Source organism: Salmo salar, chromosome 15 (assembly GCF_965601325.2).
Source record: "Salmo salar chromosome 15, fSalSal1, whole genome shotgun sequence".
NCBI classification, from domain to species: Eukaryota; Metazoa; Chordata; class Actinopteri; order Salmoniformes; family Salmonidae; genus Salmo; species Salmo salar.
Genome location: NC_138305.1, coordinates 38,494,583 through 38,512,987, shown reverse-complemented (window position 1 = coordinate 38,512,987; position 18,405 = coordinate 38,494,583). Strand labels below are relative to the sequence as shown.

At 42.0% G+C, this 18,405-nt stretch overlaps 1 protein-coding gene across 2 annotated transcripts in view; it reads left to right on the top strand.

Moving 5' to 3' along the window:
• The first annotated feature begins 3,841 nt into the window (after positions 1-3,841).
• LOC106571329 (ephrin type-A receptor 7) overlaps positions 3,842-18,405 on the top strand; it is a 76,110-nt gene continuing 61,546 nt past the window's right edge. For both annotated transcript variants that reach the window (XM_014144271.3, XM_014144270.3), the window contains exons 1-3: positions 3,842-4,029; positions 5,771-5,835; positions 7,149-7,818. In XM_014144271.3, coding sequence (XP_013999746.1) covers positions 3,936-4,029; positions 5,771-5,835; positions 7,149-7,818 — 829 coding nt within the window. In that variant the 5' untranslated portion in view covers positions 3,842-3,935. The remainder of the gene's footprint in view (positions 4,030-5,770; positions 5,836-7,148; positions 7,819-18,405) is intronic.

Genomic DNA, 18,405 nt, shown 5'->3' with positions numbered 1-18,405 from the left:
CTGACATGGTGTACAGGGAGAACATTGTAAGAACGGCCTATGTTCTGAATTCTGTTGCTGCACATATCAATTCTGTCGCTGCGCGCTTAACAAATAGTTATATTGACTACCTTTGGTTACTTACAACCTCATGCTAATCACTTTAGCCTATGTTAGCTCAACCGTCCCGTGGATGGGACACCGATCCCGAAGAAAAGTAAATTAGGTGTTAAATGAGGTGAAAAGGAGACTGGAGTGCCACTTTACAGCTATGGGTGGTGTGTTCCTCCAGCACTCACAGATGTTCTGACTGCCCCCACCCAGTCATGCAGGATGCCAGGATCATCCTGTAGCAAGTTCTTGTGGAGGTGCTTCCCACTACTTACTGACACAGCCAGAGGTGCATGGGAACAAGACAAGAGCCGTATGCATAAGCAGCCTGGTCTCATAGACTAGACATAACACATAGACTAGACAATCAAATTAGCAAAATATGTTACGCTTGGTATGGTTACATAAGGTTACTAAAGGTAAAAATGAAAGTAGGGTGGTTGGTCGGGGTGGGTGTTTTGTGTTCGAATCTCATCACGGACAACTTCAGCGTTTTAGCTATTTATTAACTTTGTAACTACTTACTACATTTGAGCTACTTTGCAACTTCTTAGCATGTTAGCTAACCCTTCGCCTAACCCTAACCTTAACACTTTAACCTAACTCCTAATACTAACCTTAACCCTAACCTTACCCCCTAACCCTGCTAATGTTAGCCACCTAGCTAACATTAGCATTAGCCACCTAGCTAACTTTAGCCACAACAAATTGGAATTCATAACATATCATACATTTTGCAAATTCGTAACATATCATACAAACTGTAATTTGTAACATATCATGCAAAATGAATGATGGACGATGACAAATCAATACATACATATGAAGCGTTACATATCATACTAATTGTAGTGTCTCGGATTTAAGTGAACTATGTTACGTCTATCCCTGAGTCCAGGTTGTTATAAGTAGCCAGTCACCAACTTCTCAGCAGTCTTCAGATTGCTTTCGGTGAGAACCACATAATTCAGTCCTGCAGGGAAAGAAGCTAAAAAAAAAATGTTGTAACTGCCTGCTGATGACGACAGTGTGGTTGGTGGAGGATCAGCTTTCACTGGAAGGGAACCAGAAAATAAATGTTGTATAATGCTGTATAATAAACTATTGCGTATGTGTCACTAAACTTGTAGTTACTCTTGTGAATTATTGGTCGCAGATGGTAATTTCTTCTCAGGCTTTATGAATTGTTTTGGTTTTGGTAGGCTACAGTACATCCACTTGCCTAATGACGTCACATTAATTTCAGCTGATATCTCGACAACTAGGGGGTTCCTTAAACAGACTGAATGGGAGCAGTAAGTGTCTGTCAGTTCACAGCTTGAAATAACACTTGGTTTTGCAGCAACAGCTGCATCTAACCCTCCGACCACTCTCTCATCATTGTTTCCCCATATGATGGACAATTTAACACCCGTTTCAACATAAGTTGCTATAATTTAAATATTACATGCAAAAATAGGATTTCATAGCCTAATCTACACCATTCAAAAACTATGATTTATGTTTATTTCTGTGTACCTTTCATCTGTCACATATATATGGGTTCCTGTGTAATAAGTTATCCACACCTTATTGCAGAGGATAGGCCTAGTTGCTGCTGATAGCTTTACTAGAGTTGCGTACCAAATGGCACCCTATTCTTTATATAGTGCACTATGGGCCTATGGGCCCTGGTCAGAATTCACACCCTGAAAAGGGAATAAGGTGCCATTTGTGACACAATCTATAAAACAGTGAACACTACCACTACAACAATAAGTCTTCCCTTGTGAAGAGTGTCACTTCCACATGACCACTAACCACAGCACGGCTATAATAATAAGAACCCAATTAGAGAGTGCCATGGTCACAGTAAGCAACAGATAGCAACAACAAATAGAGGTAATGCATCTCGGAAGCTTATAATGACCTGAGATCTGACCCAGAGTGACAATTCCTTGGCATGATACAGAATATGGTTTGATGGATCATGGATATTCTATGATGTATTAATGCGGGAATATTAATATTAACATCATAAAAAGACAGCATTGTACTTTTTGGGAAACTACTTGTAAATGTAGAAACCTTTATGTATTGTTTACTCTTTGAATATCCTTGTGATCATTTGTCTATTCTAGAGATGGGAAGCTTTGTAATGCCTGAGCTTGTCACGTGGGAATCAAGCCAAAGATTGAGAGTGAATAACAAATAACCATGAATATTCAAATGTCTTTGATACAAATCCAACAGACGGAGTATAATGACAGTCAGTGGTACAGTAAATAAACACAGTCAACAGGTCTGAAATGATGCCCCACTGAACATAATCATTATTTTTCAAATCAATGATTAAAGGCACGGTTTAAATTATAGAGACACAGGCTATAACTATAAATAATAAAACATGCTGGATAATGAAGGTAACTTTAAGACATTTTAATTCTCTAATAATGAAGAATACAGCATAATGCATTGGTGGAACATGTATCACAGGTGAAGAGGATTAAGAGTAATTTGCATAATAAACATGTCAAACAACAAATTAGGTACATAAAACTTGAATGTCTCCTTACATCCATTCATGCCTTGTCTCCTTACGTCCATTCATAATGTACATAGTTTATTAATCAATATTTGTGGGCCATAATTACAGCTGTTTTTACTTGGTAGAGGTAAATTGTGATTAATTAGTGAGCTGAAACACATGTTGTATGTGTAAAGGGTTAATGCGTTTCTCTTTTATGCTTTCATTTATCAGTGATTTTCCAAGTCAACTGAGCAACGGGAAATTAACGTTACACTTTTTAATTGTGTTTTGTGTTTATCTTGATGTAGAGCGCTACTTAGAACCCCAGGATCCAGTTAGTTCAATCTTTACTGTAGCAGTTCTTCACGCAGCAACACAACACAACATAAGGAGTCATCTCCTCCTAATGCCCAGACTCCTGTCTTAAGATGGCCTTCTCAAATCAAATCAAATTGTATTTGTCACATGTGCCGAATACAACAGGTGTTACAGTGAAATGTTTACTACAAGTCCTTAACCAATAATGCAGTTTGTTTTTCTGAAGATGATGCACACTACTCCAATGTCTCTACCCATTGTCTTTACTCACTCTTCTAAGCAAATACATGGGACATTACAGCGAAGTGGTAACATGGTAAAAGTATGGTAACAGTTTATAACAACATTATTTGCCCAGATAGCCCTTAATTCTTGAAATAGTTATGTTGTTATTTCAGGGAAATGCACCACATACTTTGAATTAGAGTATATCCCCTTTTTCTAATCCTCATCCTCAAACTCTTACATACTTCCAGAGACAAGAGAGAGAGAGAGAGAGAGAGAGAGAGAGAGGAGAGAGAGAGAGAGAGAGAGAGAGAGAGAGAGAGAGAGAGAGAGAGAGAGAGAGAGAGATGGCTTTCAAATAGGCCTATTGATATTTTTGGTTTAGGCTATGTTAATGTAAGCTGATAACTATTTGTTTTGTTTTGTATGGAAGGAAAGCTTCTTACCATCATCTTACCCAAAGCAAAGAGGTCCATCTTGGCCAAAGAAGACTAGACTGTAACATTGACTAAAATCATAATTCATTCAATTATCCTGAAGAACAGCCTCTGCAACGAATTTATTTGTCACAATGCTTGCACAGGATCCTTTTCTACCAGCCGTGAGTGGATCATTCTTCTGTCAGTCTAGTTGAGTGACATCAGTTGTGTTACAGTCCACGCCCAGCAGATGCGGATGCTATTTGAGTGAGACACGGCAGGTTCTCGTACATAGAGCTGTTTTAGCGTCGTCAATGGGAAGTGCACGCCAAGGTGGAAAAGCGAATACTGTCTAGCTAACTTCCATTTACAACATGGGTTCTACGTCGACTCCGTGTTTGTGGATTACATTTTGTCTTCATTTATGTTGTTTGATGAACACTGGGAAAGCACAGAATGCGAAAGAAGGTATGTAATAAAGTTTGATAACCTCTCATCAACCAGGCTACATCCCGAAAACGAATCGGCAATCGCGCGTAGTGACATCCAGAGAAATAGCGCGCAGTAGACCATCCTGCGATTGTGTTGCTTGCGCACAAATTATCATTCCTGTATTTGTCAAATGTTTAAAAAAGACAATATGTCATGACATTAGTTCAATGACATTACAGTGTTGTTAGTCAGTGGATTGCAGTCTGTGCGCATTACACAACGTTTGTGTGACAAACGACCCGTTGTAGGCTATTTTAGTAAGCTTTTACGCATGGCACCAAATCCAAAATAAGGCTCTATACGGACGATGGTGAAATTGTTGTTTTCAAGGCTAAGATAGTCTACATTTAGACTTTCATTCCACTCAGTCTCACATTATGACTTGGAATAAACTTCCAAGATCGATGTGTAAGCTAATACCAACCCATTCACCTTAAATATGGTACACATTAACCCTCCTTGTCATTACAGGAGTTCATGTTTGAAAGACCTGAAATTAGTCTATGAAAACGGACATGCACATAGCGAGAGCGCACAAGGAAAGTCTATATGTTACATACACGGAGAGATCGCAAGATCAAGGTATACTGCTTATATAAATGAACCAGAGGTTAATTTTGCTAAGGAAATTGACTTATTAATAAACAAATACAATTGGAAGGAGATAAATAATATTAAAGTATTGCCAAGTTGCTGACCTTCACTTTTAAGGTGATTATTGTATTCGTAAACACACTGTAATGATTCTGAAATACAAACTATTTTCGAGTCTGTCTGAAGTTTGAAACGGGCTGTGTAAATGATTTAAAGCATATGGGGCTATAATATATTATCTCATGTCTGATCAATAGATTGAAATGATATTTAGCCTATAGTAACTCTGCTATTAAACACTTTCTTTCATGGCTCTGCGTTCAAGGAGAGAAATCGGCAGTACGCTCTGAGGCTCTATTCCGGTGAATGAATACCACGTCTACCCGCTTATAATCTATTAAATGCACACACATATATATATATGTATATATGTATATATGTGTGTGTGCATTTAATAGATTATTATGTTAGATAAGTGACACTTTTACACCAAATTCATGTCGCCGTTGGTAGACTACAGCCGAACAGTTTTATGATTATATTTATGTTGTGAGTGCGCCTGTCGCCCATGGCACAGCAAGGACTCGTGCATTGCTTTTTATTGTCTTAGATTTACGTATAGAGGCAGGTGTTCTATTCTGACCCTATTGCACCAGCATGTGTGCCTCCATACTGAAAAGACACAAACAGATAGATAGGTTTAAATAATTTTGCCATTTTACCCCATGTTTATGTGGGTTGTAGGCTTCATGAAACCCAAAGTTGTCACAAATACCACTTACCATTTAGCTTAATGGAGATAAAAGCTGGCCTTAGTCTTAATAGGAAGGGTAGCCTTCTGTATATGACATGCGTTTACCCAGTAGTCTTCAATATGAAAGCAGTTCTCAGGCAGTTCCATTGAGGTAAAAAGTATTGTCATCAAATCAATACCCTATTGCACAGCCTGTAATTGTTCATTTTCATAGCTGGCTGCAGAAAATGGGTCATGTGTCTAGTCACCTAGCCCTCACATCAGGCTGTAGACTTTCATAGCTTATTAATTTAATAATATTAGTCGAACTGACAGTGGCACATACAGAGGTTTAATCACCTGCTCTACTCTTTTATTTCCTGTCGCTAGTGATTCTGTTGGATTCCAAGGCACAGCAGACAGAGCTGGAGTGGATATCTTCTCCTCCTGGTGGGGTAAGTGGGACACTAACTAGCCTACACCTCTGAGAACATATAATACTCCAATTAACACTATTATTTTCAGCGTTACCATGCTCTACCTCAATGGAGGAAAATCTAGATTTAAATGTGAAATTTCAACATGGTCCAGTATTATTATGTATTTCTGGCTGGGTCATTACCATGGATATGAGCCTCTGAGTCATTACCATGGATATGAGCCTCTGGGTCATTAACATGGATATAAGCCTCTGTGTCATTACCATGGATATGTGCCTCTGGGTCATTACCATGGATATGAGCCTCTGAGACATTACCATGGATATGAGCCTCTGAGACATTACCATGGATATGAGCCTCTATGTCATTACCATGGATATGAGCCTCTATGTCATTACCATGGATATGAGCCTCTGAGTCATTACCATGGATATGTGCCTCTGGGGCATTACCATGGATATGAGCCTCTGGGGCATTACCATGGATATGAGCCTCTGGGGCATTACCATGGATATGAGCCTCTGAGTCATTACCATGGATATGAGCCTCTGAGTCATTACCATGGATATGTGCCTCTGAGTCATTATCATCCGCACTGTCCAGAGACAAGCTTTTTAAAATTGTCAGAGTGTCGGACCGAGTTCGAGAAAGGCCATTTGGGTGGGATGTTTGTTTATGTTAATTGTTGTTAATTGTAGCAGTCCTGAAAATCTATAGGATGGGTGGCATTTAAGTGAAGAGATATTGATTTTGTTTTTTATGTAGCCCAGGCCTCAAGTCACCTTTCCATAATAGCCTGTCCGTAAAGGTTTTAACATTTTAATCTAAAATAACAACATTTAAATAATAAATAAATACAAATCTAGCAATATGACTGGAAAGTAATCGAGGTTGATCCATTTGTTTTTATGCTTATCAGATTTACTTATTTGCTCTATTAGGAATATCTAACTTTAGGCTTATCTCTGTTTTCTAATCTTTCTTTAGGTCTGATTTCATAATAACAGTGCAGAGGTTTATGGATTTTGTTTAATAGTTCCATACTCCTTTCCAAATACTGTAAAAACAAAATGGATGACCACATTTTTTAAAGTGCTCCAATAATGGAGGTCTTTTCATGCCCTATGTTTTTGTGATTTCATTTAGCTAACCCGCCTTTATTACTAGTTTTTACACCTTGTACACTCCTTTATTAATATGTTAAAACACAGTAGGACAGAAAACCAGCCAGTATTTACATTGTTGTGTTTTGATTTCCTTGCAAAAGTATGTTGCTGTTGAGAACCAATCCATATAAATGGACCAAACTTGTGCTCTGTTCTTTTCAGTGGGAAGAGATCAGCGGGTTGGATGAAAACTACACCCCCATTCGCACATACCAGGTTTGTCAGGTCATGGAGCCCAATCAGAATAACTGGCTTCGGACTAGCTGGATAGAGAAGGGCGATGCCCAGAGGATTTTTGTGGAACTCAAGTTCACGTTGAGGGATTGTAACAGTCTACCCGGTGTGGTGGGCACGTGCAAGGAGACATTCAACTTGTATTACCAGGAAACCGATTCGGAGGTCGGCAGGAATATACGAGAGAACCAGTACGTGAAAATTGATACAATCGCAGCAGATGAGAGCTTCACTCAGGGGGACCTGGGAGAGAGGAAGATGAAGCTGAATACAGAAGTGCGCATCATTGGGCCGCTGTCCAGACGAGGGTTTTACCTGGCCTTCCAGGATGTAGGGGCATGCATCGCTCTGGTCTCTGTCAATGTTTATTACAAGAAGTGCTGGTCCATCATTGAGAACCTGGCCACATTCCCAGACACTGTTACGGGATCAGAATTCTCCTCTCTGGTCGAGGTCGAGGGCATGTGTGTCGGTGACGCCGAGGAGGAGGCCGATAATGCTCCCAAGATGCACTGCAGCGCAGAGGGAGAATGGCTGGTGCCTATAGGGAAATGTATATGCAAAGCTGGATTTCATCAGAAGGGCGATGCATGTGAACGTGAGTGCAGTTATATTCATCTTGCTCTATCCTCTCTATACGCCGTTTTCATTAGTGGCATAACTTTTTCCATCCTCTGCTACACTGCAATTTTCAATATAGAAAAATATTACTCAGCCCTAAACATTGTATTAATTTGGGGAAATAGGAAACTTATTGGTAAGCAGAAAATGTGCCTCATTCAAATGTAAATGTTTAGAATAGTTTTTCCCTTTGATTTATCGTTTTGCACAGGGTCACCCATGCCTAAACAACAGAAAGAATCTGTTGAGTATTTGAGTTTTTAATTATACAAAACAGGCAAAGGACAATTTAGGCCATGTTGAATAGTTGTGGTGGCAAATAAAATGAAAGCAACTGATTTGAGGGCCATATCAATGATGGATAAAGTATGGAGGCCTGAAAATCCTGTGTAATAATTGGAATCCATGTTAATTGTTTGATTAGCAGGCTCTTAATTTATTGCCGTGGTTCTGTTGACACTGGGATTAAATGATAACTTGCACTTCAGTTTAGCTCAGTGCTCCTCGGTAAGAGCACTTCCCTCTCTGGCTGGCTGCTGGCCAAGGCAATCACTTGCAGAATACACAGGTCTGGAGGATGTCCAACCAATCTCAGTATCCCTCTGCCCCTTCCAAACAACCCTGACAGAGAGAGAAAACAAATAGCCGCCATACTATGGCATTTAGGCCCCAAGATATTTATGAAGGGCCCTAACAGGAAACACAATTAAAGTCGCTGCGGATATGCATTTTGTGTTGTTTGGTCCTAGCACCATGCCTCGGCAGTTAGCATTAAATGCTTTATGTCACTCTAATTGCACAAAGGATTATTTTCAGCGGCCACCTGACTTGTAAGATAAAAATCACTGTGGATTAAAGGGGAACTACTTAAGTCACCGAGTTTAAGTGCTCTGTCTTGTCAGCCAAGCTTTTTTTTCTTTCACGGAATGGGCAGTGTCCCTCTAAGCAGCTTATGAGGGGTACTGACCAGTAATAATTAAAGGAAATGTGTCTCAGGACAAACTAGAAGTCCAGGCAGGCTGGCCACTTTCAAGCCAATACTACAACACGTAGTCCTCCACCAGAGAGTTAGGTCTATACCCTCTACCATGTGAAGTGTACTTAGGTGATATTATCAAAAACAAACAAAAATTGCCTCTTGAGTTAAGTTGCTCTAAAATGTGGTTAGAGGTTAGAGCTTGTTCAACACCCGGGGAGTCCTTTTTTGTGTAGTCGTTTATATTATTTTGGAGCAAACAATGAAGCATATATTACATAAAAGCTTTGTCTAAAAGTACCAGCTGAAGCCTGCTCTTCTGCTTGTAAAGCAGGCCTGTTAGATCTGAACTGTTGCCCATTCGTGGCAATTAACTGGTCCAACTACTGTGCCAGCTAAAACTGCCAGCTAAAACTGTCCTTAATGAGGTGGAAAACATACTCACCTGTGTATGAGGGATTCAAATCCTTTCTCAACATGTTAACTTTATGAGAGATTTATTTCCATTGGGGCATGGCTGGCCATTGTATTAACGGATAGTTCATCTAAATAAAATGAACATCTTACTGCAGAATCAGCAGCTTCTCGCAGAGATCTGGTGATATTAAATCGCCCATTCAGTGGTTTCTCCTAGAGAAAGAGGAAAATCCAACAGTTTTCCATCGGTTGAACACCACTTCAATGGGGCCTAGAATGGAAGAGGGTTTTGTCCTTTGTAACTGCCCCTTAGCTTCAGTACAGCTACAATACTTGTGTTGGAGTTTACTCAGTCTTCACCCAGGCCTCTCTTTTAGCATCCTGCTTGCGATACTGTGACTTTCTATATAGAAAATAGATACACATTCCGCTCACTGTCCTATTTTCAATATCTGCAGTATCCTCCAATTGTAAAATGTCCATCTGTGAAATATGAGCAGAAGGCTGCAGGAGGAGCAAGTGAGTTTAGCTGTCAGTCATGTCATTCGAGGACTAGGAGCCCCCCCTCTGTAGATGCAGAGGCCTCCTCCAAAACGTGTTGTGATCCACTCATTCATCACCGTCACTGGAGAGGGACTGCATGTCTTTCACTCCTCTCCCTCTCCGTCTATGTCTCTCTTTAACTATTTTGTGGCATCTGCAGCGCTATAAATACCTGTGTTTCTCTCTCTCCCAATGTTAGGAGAATCAGTGTTATGGGTGTTGAAAAGGGCACATTTTAAGTGTCCTGCAACGTGCACAGGGTTTATTTGCATAGAAGTGTGTGGTGTTAAAATAGTGGCCATTCAGAAATGTAGCCACTGATTCGTTACGAGAAATAGAGGGCCCTTGTGGACAGACATTGGTGTCTTTGTTTTGCCAGGAATGTAGGTTGTCCAATTTTAACACATCACATAATTATACCCTAAAGCAACCAACTCTTGAGAACTGATGAACTATTCACCTGTTCAACTCTTTCTCCAGTGTGGGAGGCCTAGTCTCTCAAGTAAACAGATAAAAACACAACCTTATCCCAGCGCTATCGCTACATGCTAACAAGATAATTCATGAGAGGATACAGCATCCTGCAGACACTGACACCATCCATCTTGGTGTGTCAGGAACTCAGACAGGAGTTAGTCTACGGCTGATTGATGGGCTGAGACCCCTGAGGGAAGGACCTTACTGTGATGCGGTTGACCACACAAGCCAAGGTGTGTCTGTCTGTGTGGAGGGGAGAGGGGCACCAGGCAGACCCAGCTCCAGGCCCAGGCAAGGCCACTACTTAGCATTTCAAATGAAGCCAGGAGTCAGGGGTCCTCATGCATCTTGACGCTCCTCCTGATTGATAAGGTGTGATTTTAATAATGCTCCAAATGGCCGTCCTTTACAACCGCTCCTGGGCTTAATTATTCAAATAGTGGTGCACACGGAATCCCCAGGAGACACAACTGGATTGAAATCACTCAAGATTGAAATAATTTGGTGATGGATGGTGGCTAGTCTTGTCACCGCCCGTGTCGGCTAGCTTCTGGTGAAAAGCTGCATTCTTCCACAGCTTCAGGGTTGTTCCTGTTTTTGTTTGTTTGACCTGGCAGGTAGCACGGTGATAGACTGTGGGGCCATTGTATTTGTTGCTTTGAAACACAAACATGGTTGACAGCTAGCATCAAGTCTCAAAATGAATTAGTTTAGTTTTGGCGGGGGGGGGGGGGGGGGGGGGGTTCAAATAAATAGTATGTAGGCTTATACAAAGTGTTCACCAAGCCTTAGATATTACTAATATTTGATATGGAGATTTACATTTTTGTTTTGTTAGAAGCTGGAGAGACACATATCGACAGAAACAAACACCCTCACATACGTACACACCCCATATGTATAGTCACAGCGTAATAGAGTATGTGCCTGGGAAAGAAATGGTAGGCTTTTATGCTACAGAGCACTTCTAAGCACATTTTTAAGTCCCCTCTCTGCCTGCTCGGGGTGTAAGTGGGGAAAAAAAGTGTTGAGCTTATGTAATAAGTTATTGATTTTCCTCTTAAAGGAAGATTGAAGTGTAGAGCCACTGGTCTACAAAGCTCCCAGAGGAGACAACAGACAGAGCCTTCCCTCCCTGCCTCCCTCCCTCCCTCCCTCCCTCCCTCCCTCCCTCTCTGCCTTTCTCCCTGACGCACGGTAAGGTGCTAAGACCCTGGGCCGAGTCACTTTCCCCCACATGCCACAGGGACACTAAACGGCAAGACGTTGTCATCTGACATAGTGTTCCCCTGTCCGATCGCATCCCTCCTAACAGAATGGTGGTTGAGCAATTACAAAAAAAGACATCTGTGCCACAGTTTAGATAGCCAAAGGAAGTAAAGCCCGCAATCTCAAGAGGTATGGAACCGGGGATCGATGGAAGTGTCTGAACCTGTTAGTGCAAGTGGAGATGAGGGCTGCTGAGGCATGGGGAGGGGGCTATTGTTGTGCGGGGAGAGGGGGCCAGAGAGGTGACTCTTCTGATGAACAAGGGTCAACTGCTGCGATCATCCATCTTCCGTCTTGGCAGTGTCCTGTCATCCAGGGCGCTCACGTTACTAAGCACAAAAGCCAGGCATCCATTGTCCAGCCCGGCCTTGTTTGCAGCCATGTGTAAATTAAGTTAATATTCACTGACCTTAAGCATAGCCAATGAGAGACCCCAGTGTCCCCTTGGAAATAACGCCATCTGACACAAAATAGCAAAGGTCTCTCTTTTAGGGTCAACAATGTCTACCCACATATCTCTTCTTATTGTCCTCTGTTTCCATCAAAATGGAGAATGTTTACTAGGCTTCTGTCTATTCATGAAATTCTACTTTGGTCTCTAATTTGGCCTGACAGCTCTGATTTAGTGACAGATCTATAGATGAATAATGTGTGTCAGTTAGTTAGCCTCCATTTTGAACTAACATGACTCAAAGAGTGCTTAATAGGAATATTATGTGTGGTTTTGCCCCATTTGATTAACAGGTATTCAGCTAAGGGGTTAAATACATTTCATCTAATGGTGTCTTCTGGGCAAGTTGGTGTGTCCCCACAAGCGTTAAGTGGATTATATTTTACTGTCCTCTGATTTATATTTATATATACATGATTTAGTTCCAGCAGCTTATCAAGCGAGGTGAAAGAAAAACCTATTACCAATGACCAGGCAGCGAGCAGCAATGTTTTGTCTGTTTCAGGGAGACTTATTCCGGATATTTTTAGGTCTGGATTTTAAACCCTCAATTTATCAACTTTTATCTCTAGGTATAATATCTGCAAGAATGACAAACAGTAGAGACAAACGTTAAAGATAATAGAGTTTTCTTTTGATTTGATATAGCCCTAACCCAATATGCATTATGTTAGAGTAAAGACAACTAGATTCAGCCGCGGGCCGATTTGTTTCAGAGCGGATGTTCGGGGGGCCGGAACATAATTATAATTTGTACACTGCAAATTGACTCAGCCCAAAAATAGATTTTATTTGAAAATAACAATACTTTTATAACCTTGATAACATTGAGACATGTTCACGAATGTCCCTTATTTTTTATTAGTGGGAATACTTAAGAACAGATTTTCTAAATTATTATTATTATTTTTTGAATTCCGGGTGATTTTACTGTCTTTTTTGACACAAAACTAAAATCCCCAAATATTTTTGTACTGTATACTGTATGTGTTTTTAATGAAAACTGTGGGGACTGAAAAAAAAGCATGGTTAACGACCACTGGATGTGAATCAATACATATGGGCATATTCTATTTTTGCATATGACTTTGAAACAAATATTTACCATACCTAAATGAAATGGAAATGAGTGAGCCCTGTGAAACTGTTTTGTTTAGAAAATGAGGCATTTGTTTTTCATTTCACATGTTAAAGTTCCCGCAGAATGTCAGGCCTGGCAGCGTTGTGCAGCTAGGAGTCTTGTATCCAGGGAAACTTGTATTTTTATTCTTTTATTTCTCATTCGGAAGTGGTGGTGTATATTTAAAAGGGAGAAACATTGTATCCAACATTAAAATGACTACCCTGTTTATTATAGCTCTCCACATTTATAATTTAAACCAATCTGTGATCTTTCCAGTTCTCTGAGGAAGAAACTATGATTCAGTCTACTAATGAGAAGCAGAAGAAACTGCCTTTTTCTCATAACAAGGGATTAAGAAGAGCAAAGGCACTGCACAGAGGAATACAAGCTACATTGTGAGGCAGGCAATGAGTGTGTTTCTGTGCTAGGTTATTACCAAATCAAAAATCTAAGCAAATTCGTTGTATAAAAATGAATAAAACAGCCAATGTTCTCTTGACTCAAGCCGTCTGTTTTTCCCCACTCCAAATAATTTGATCTGCTCACGTAAGCAAAGCAGCACAGTGGTACCACTTATTCAGATGCAAAAAAGCATGTTTGTTCTAATTATCGTGATTATTATAATCCATAAACTCGTGATTAGCATTTGTTTGAACTGGAGCAGCCACGGACAGGATCTGGGTTTAGATGTGGTGTGTATTTGGTTGTCAGGACAGGAGCTGGGTTTAGATGTGGTGTGTAGTTGGTTGTCAGGACAGGAGCTGGGTTTAGATGTGGTGTGTAGTTGGTTGTCAGGACAGGAGCTGGGTTTAGATGTGGTGTGTAGTTGGTTGTCAGGACAGGAGCTGGGTTTAGATGTGGTGTGTAGTTGGTTGTCAGGACAGGAGCTGGGTTTAGATGTGGTGTGTAGTTGGTTGTCAGGACAGGATCTGGGTTTAGATGTGGTGTGTAGTTGGTTGTCAGGACAGGAGCTGGGTTTGGATGTGGTGTGTAGTTGGTTGTCAGGACAGGAGCTGGGTTTAGATGTATTGTGTAGTTGGTTGTCAAATCTGGATTGATGTTCTCTTTGCCTCCTTAAGTTGACCTGGCTGTTTCTCTGTGGAGCAGCACATCAGCATGGCCATCTGAGGCCAAACGGACACCTTTGTGTGTAACTGGAGGCCACGGGGGCTGGACCGCTGTAGAGAGACTAGTGGCTGGTTTGAAATTGTTCCTGTGTTTCAGTCCATTCTGTCACAGCAGTGGGTCCATGGGGATTGGAGTGGGGTGGGGTAGGAGGGAAAGGGGGGAGTGGGGAGAGGGGGGTGGGGCATTGGCACAATTTGGAGATAATGCTTGGTTGCTGACTGGGGACATTTTAAGCGTTGATTCGTTGTGGCTGCAGGGGGCTTTGGGTCGGGGTAGACCTTTGGGCCCTCTGCTTTTATCCCGAGAGCAGCACAGTCTCTTCTTTTCTCTTCAGTGTAGAAGTCTTTCAGCAATAAGAGATCCTCTTACATCTAGCCACATCCTCCATTTAAAGGTAGCCAGCTGCCCGGGCTAGCTGCCCTTAAGACTTTTTTCTCCCGTCGCCATGCGAGTTTAATGAACTAAACAAAAGGCGATTAGGCAGGGACATTTCCATGTCACTGGAAAGTCATTTGGAAAGCCCTTACCCTGCATGATGAATTAAAAAAGTGAAGACCTCGCTCTCTCTCTCTCTCTCTGGAAGAGGGTGTACTTTTGTACGGACACAAGGTTCAGTTTCTGTTCAGGCGGAACCAGCGCTATAAATTCTGTAATGATTTAATGTGAAAACGTCCTTCATTTTCCACCTGCAGACCCATGCAGTAAATCAGTGTGATAGCTAAGTGAGGAAACAGGTGCTGGGGTTTATTGTTGCTTATTTCAATTTCTGACAACATGCGGTAGCGCAGGCTGTAATGCACTAGGAACAGATTTGAAAAGTTTGTGAACTTGTTGTGAACTGGTTGTGAATATTGTTTTTTTCACACTTATCGTGACTTTTGTTATCAATGTGACATTTACCAAAACAACTGTACATATTGATTATTGAATTGGATGTATTGGCATAATTATCATCACACCCGATACAATCTGTTCTCTTCTAAGCCTTAGTTTTTAATATAGATGCCTTGGTTTTAGGTTTGACACAAAAAATGACAAGTGAGGCTAAAGATTCTTCCTTTGGTGTTGGGGACGACTAAGTGGAGCCAACAAAAATGGGAATGTCAGAAATATAATGTATTCAACAGTAATTGCATGACTGTTACATTATCCTGCTGTTTTACTTAATGTAAGTTAAATCAGTTAAATTTTTCTGTTATATTTCATTTCTAATTATGTGTATATTTCTAATTATAAAACCCAAATAAGTTTGGATTTAAATAATATATAATATTTTGGTAGCCAGAATAGATTTTTTAGACTTTTAGAAGTTGATCAGTAGGCTAGCTAGCTTTGATCTTAACTCGGTACGTCCAACCAGACACTTCCTCAGGAGTTTGGCTGTTTGGAGGCCAAAGCAGTGTGCCATCCAACACAGTGTAAGGGATTGCTAATCTTCTCTTTGTTTCTCATAGTAAAGCTACTTATCTCCCCTTAAGCACAGGTAGCACCGATGAATGGAGGGGTTGTCTAGGTGTGCCGAGTGCACGCAAAGCCAGGCACAGCCATTCAAGCTATGCGTGGTGTGGGCCTATGTGGGAAGAATTAGTGACAATATGATCGTTTTTAGGTTTTCCAGCCATTTAATCTGGTCTTTCTAGCTAAAACTCTTGATCTGAAAGTTTGTTTAGTTTTTTTTGCTCACTGTAGCCTTGTTTTTTCTCTCCTTCTATCTCCACCCCTCCATTCAAAAGCCCACAGGAGGTGTAGGTGTTTGAAAGTAGCTTGTTTGGAAGGGGTTAGACATTGAAACTCTATCCCCGTCCCCTGTGAAGAGGGTTCCAACAGGGTCTCAGATCTCTCTCCCTCCTCTCCTTTGTGTGTTGTGCCACTGTTTCCAGGAGCTGGGTAGGCGCCTCGCCTTTCAAAGGTGGGAGATTAACATGTCTCGGGGCAAAAGCCCAACTGTTCAGCTTAGTTTCTCTTTCTTTTCTTTCTTTATGGATAAAAAAGAGGGAGATTTAGTAGAAAAGTGCAGTACGCTACCTCAAGATATTTTTTTTTTCTCACAGAGGTGGAGAAGTCTAAAAACACCTGTTGCTAGGCGGATGCTGTGAAATTACTCTCAAGATTTACTCCATGGGAAACAAGAGAGGTTGTTGAAGAAAAACCAAAGGGCATTAGCGTAAAAACAACAACTGTGTAGAGTACACAACATGTCAGTAAACAGAGCTTGATGGATGTCCTAACACACTACCTGCCATGGCAAAAACACCCATCTAATCAGAGCCACACAGTATGTAGAAGAACTCAGCTTCTCCAGGGCTATTGACATCCCTCTCTAACAACACAGTGTCACGTTCATAATTATATATTATGCCCTCAGAATAAAACCCAGACATTGACCTAAAGCAATGATTCTGGAATAGAATTTCATGGCTCTGTGAGCGTTGAGAAGCAGGGTGTTTTTAAATTACTGGCAAAGAATGTCCCCGGTAATATGAACATTGAGTTAGCAGTATAATGGAGTTGATGAAACAACACCTCGCAGGGTGAATAGGAGATAGATGTGTTTATGCTGTGTTGCCAGACAACAGAGCACTGAGGTCAGAACAAGCAAAACAAGGAAGAAGGAAAAGACTCTCGGAGGAAATGGATTCATAAAAACCGGCCTAGACAAGCTTCCAATATTTTGTGGGGCCTGTGTTTATAGTTGATATTTGTAAAGACATTTCCCTATCGTAGCGCCGGTGGTGGCGGTGGCGACAGAGACTGTTTTTAAGGAAAGGCAATGGCGTTTTGAAATTAGAAAATAATCTGTTTCCTTTATCGTGTTTGACCTGCTTCACCTGGCATACATCAATGAGCAGAGCCCGGTAGGCCTGGCTGTTGGTCCTGTCGACTGCAGCTCTCTCCCTAGGCCTCTTTTATCACTCTAATGGCGTGCTATCTCTCTAAGCTGCTCTCTCACTCCGGGTCTCTGCAGCCTCCATTCACCGGCTTGCCAACTCTCACATTCTTTCTCCGTCCATCCTGACAGACACGCAGGCGGATTTAACACATAATCAGGCTTAATGAGAGGGTGGCCAGGGGGAGGCCCGGCCCTGTCAGGGCCCTCAGACTAGCCCACACCAGTCCATCTCACTGAGGGTCAGGAGAGCTGAAGCACCACCACCACCACCACACACCACCACCACCACCACACTCACCACCATCAACACACTCACCATCACCACCACCACACTCACCACCACCACGAAAACCACCATCACCACTACCACCACCACCACCACTACCACCACCACCACCACCACACACCACCACCACCACCACACACCACCATCACCACCACACTCACCACCACCAACACCACCACAATCAACACACTCACCACCACTACCACCACCACCACCACCACCATCATCACCACGATCACCACCACCACCACCACCATGACCACCACCACACTCACCACCACCACCACCACCACCACCAACACCATCACCACCATCACCACCACCACACACCACCATCACCACCACACTCACCACCACCAACACCACCACAATCAACACACTCACCACCACTACCACCACCACCACCACCATCATCACCACGATCACCACTACTACCACTTCCACCACCACCACCATCACCACTACTACCACTTCCACTACCACACTCACCACACTCACCACCATTGCCACCACCACCACCACCACCACACTCACCACCACCACAACCACTACTACCACCACCACCCCACTCTCAGACTAGGCAGGATTACTGGTACTACTAGGAGCCTCGCCTGGCCCTGTGAAGAGCTACCCTAATACAAGGAGACAGATGTTGTGAAACTCTATATTACTCCTAGCCTGTTTAGACCCTGAAGTCCCCTCTGTCCTCAGTAGTTGATAGGGAGAACTAGCCTGTTTGGACCCTGAAGTCCCCTCTGTCCTCAGTAGTTGATAGGGAGAACTAGCCTGTTTGGACCCTGAAGTCCCCTCTGTCCTCAGTAGTTGATAGGGAGAACTAGTCTGATAAAACCCTGAAGTCCCCTCTGTCCTCAGTAGTTGATAGGGAGAACTAGCCTGTTTAGACCCTGAAGTCCCCTCTGTCCTCAGTAGTTGATAGGGAGAACTAGTCTGATAAAACCCTGAAGTCCCCTCTGTCCTCAGTAGTTGATAGGGAGAACTAGCCT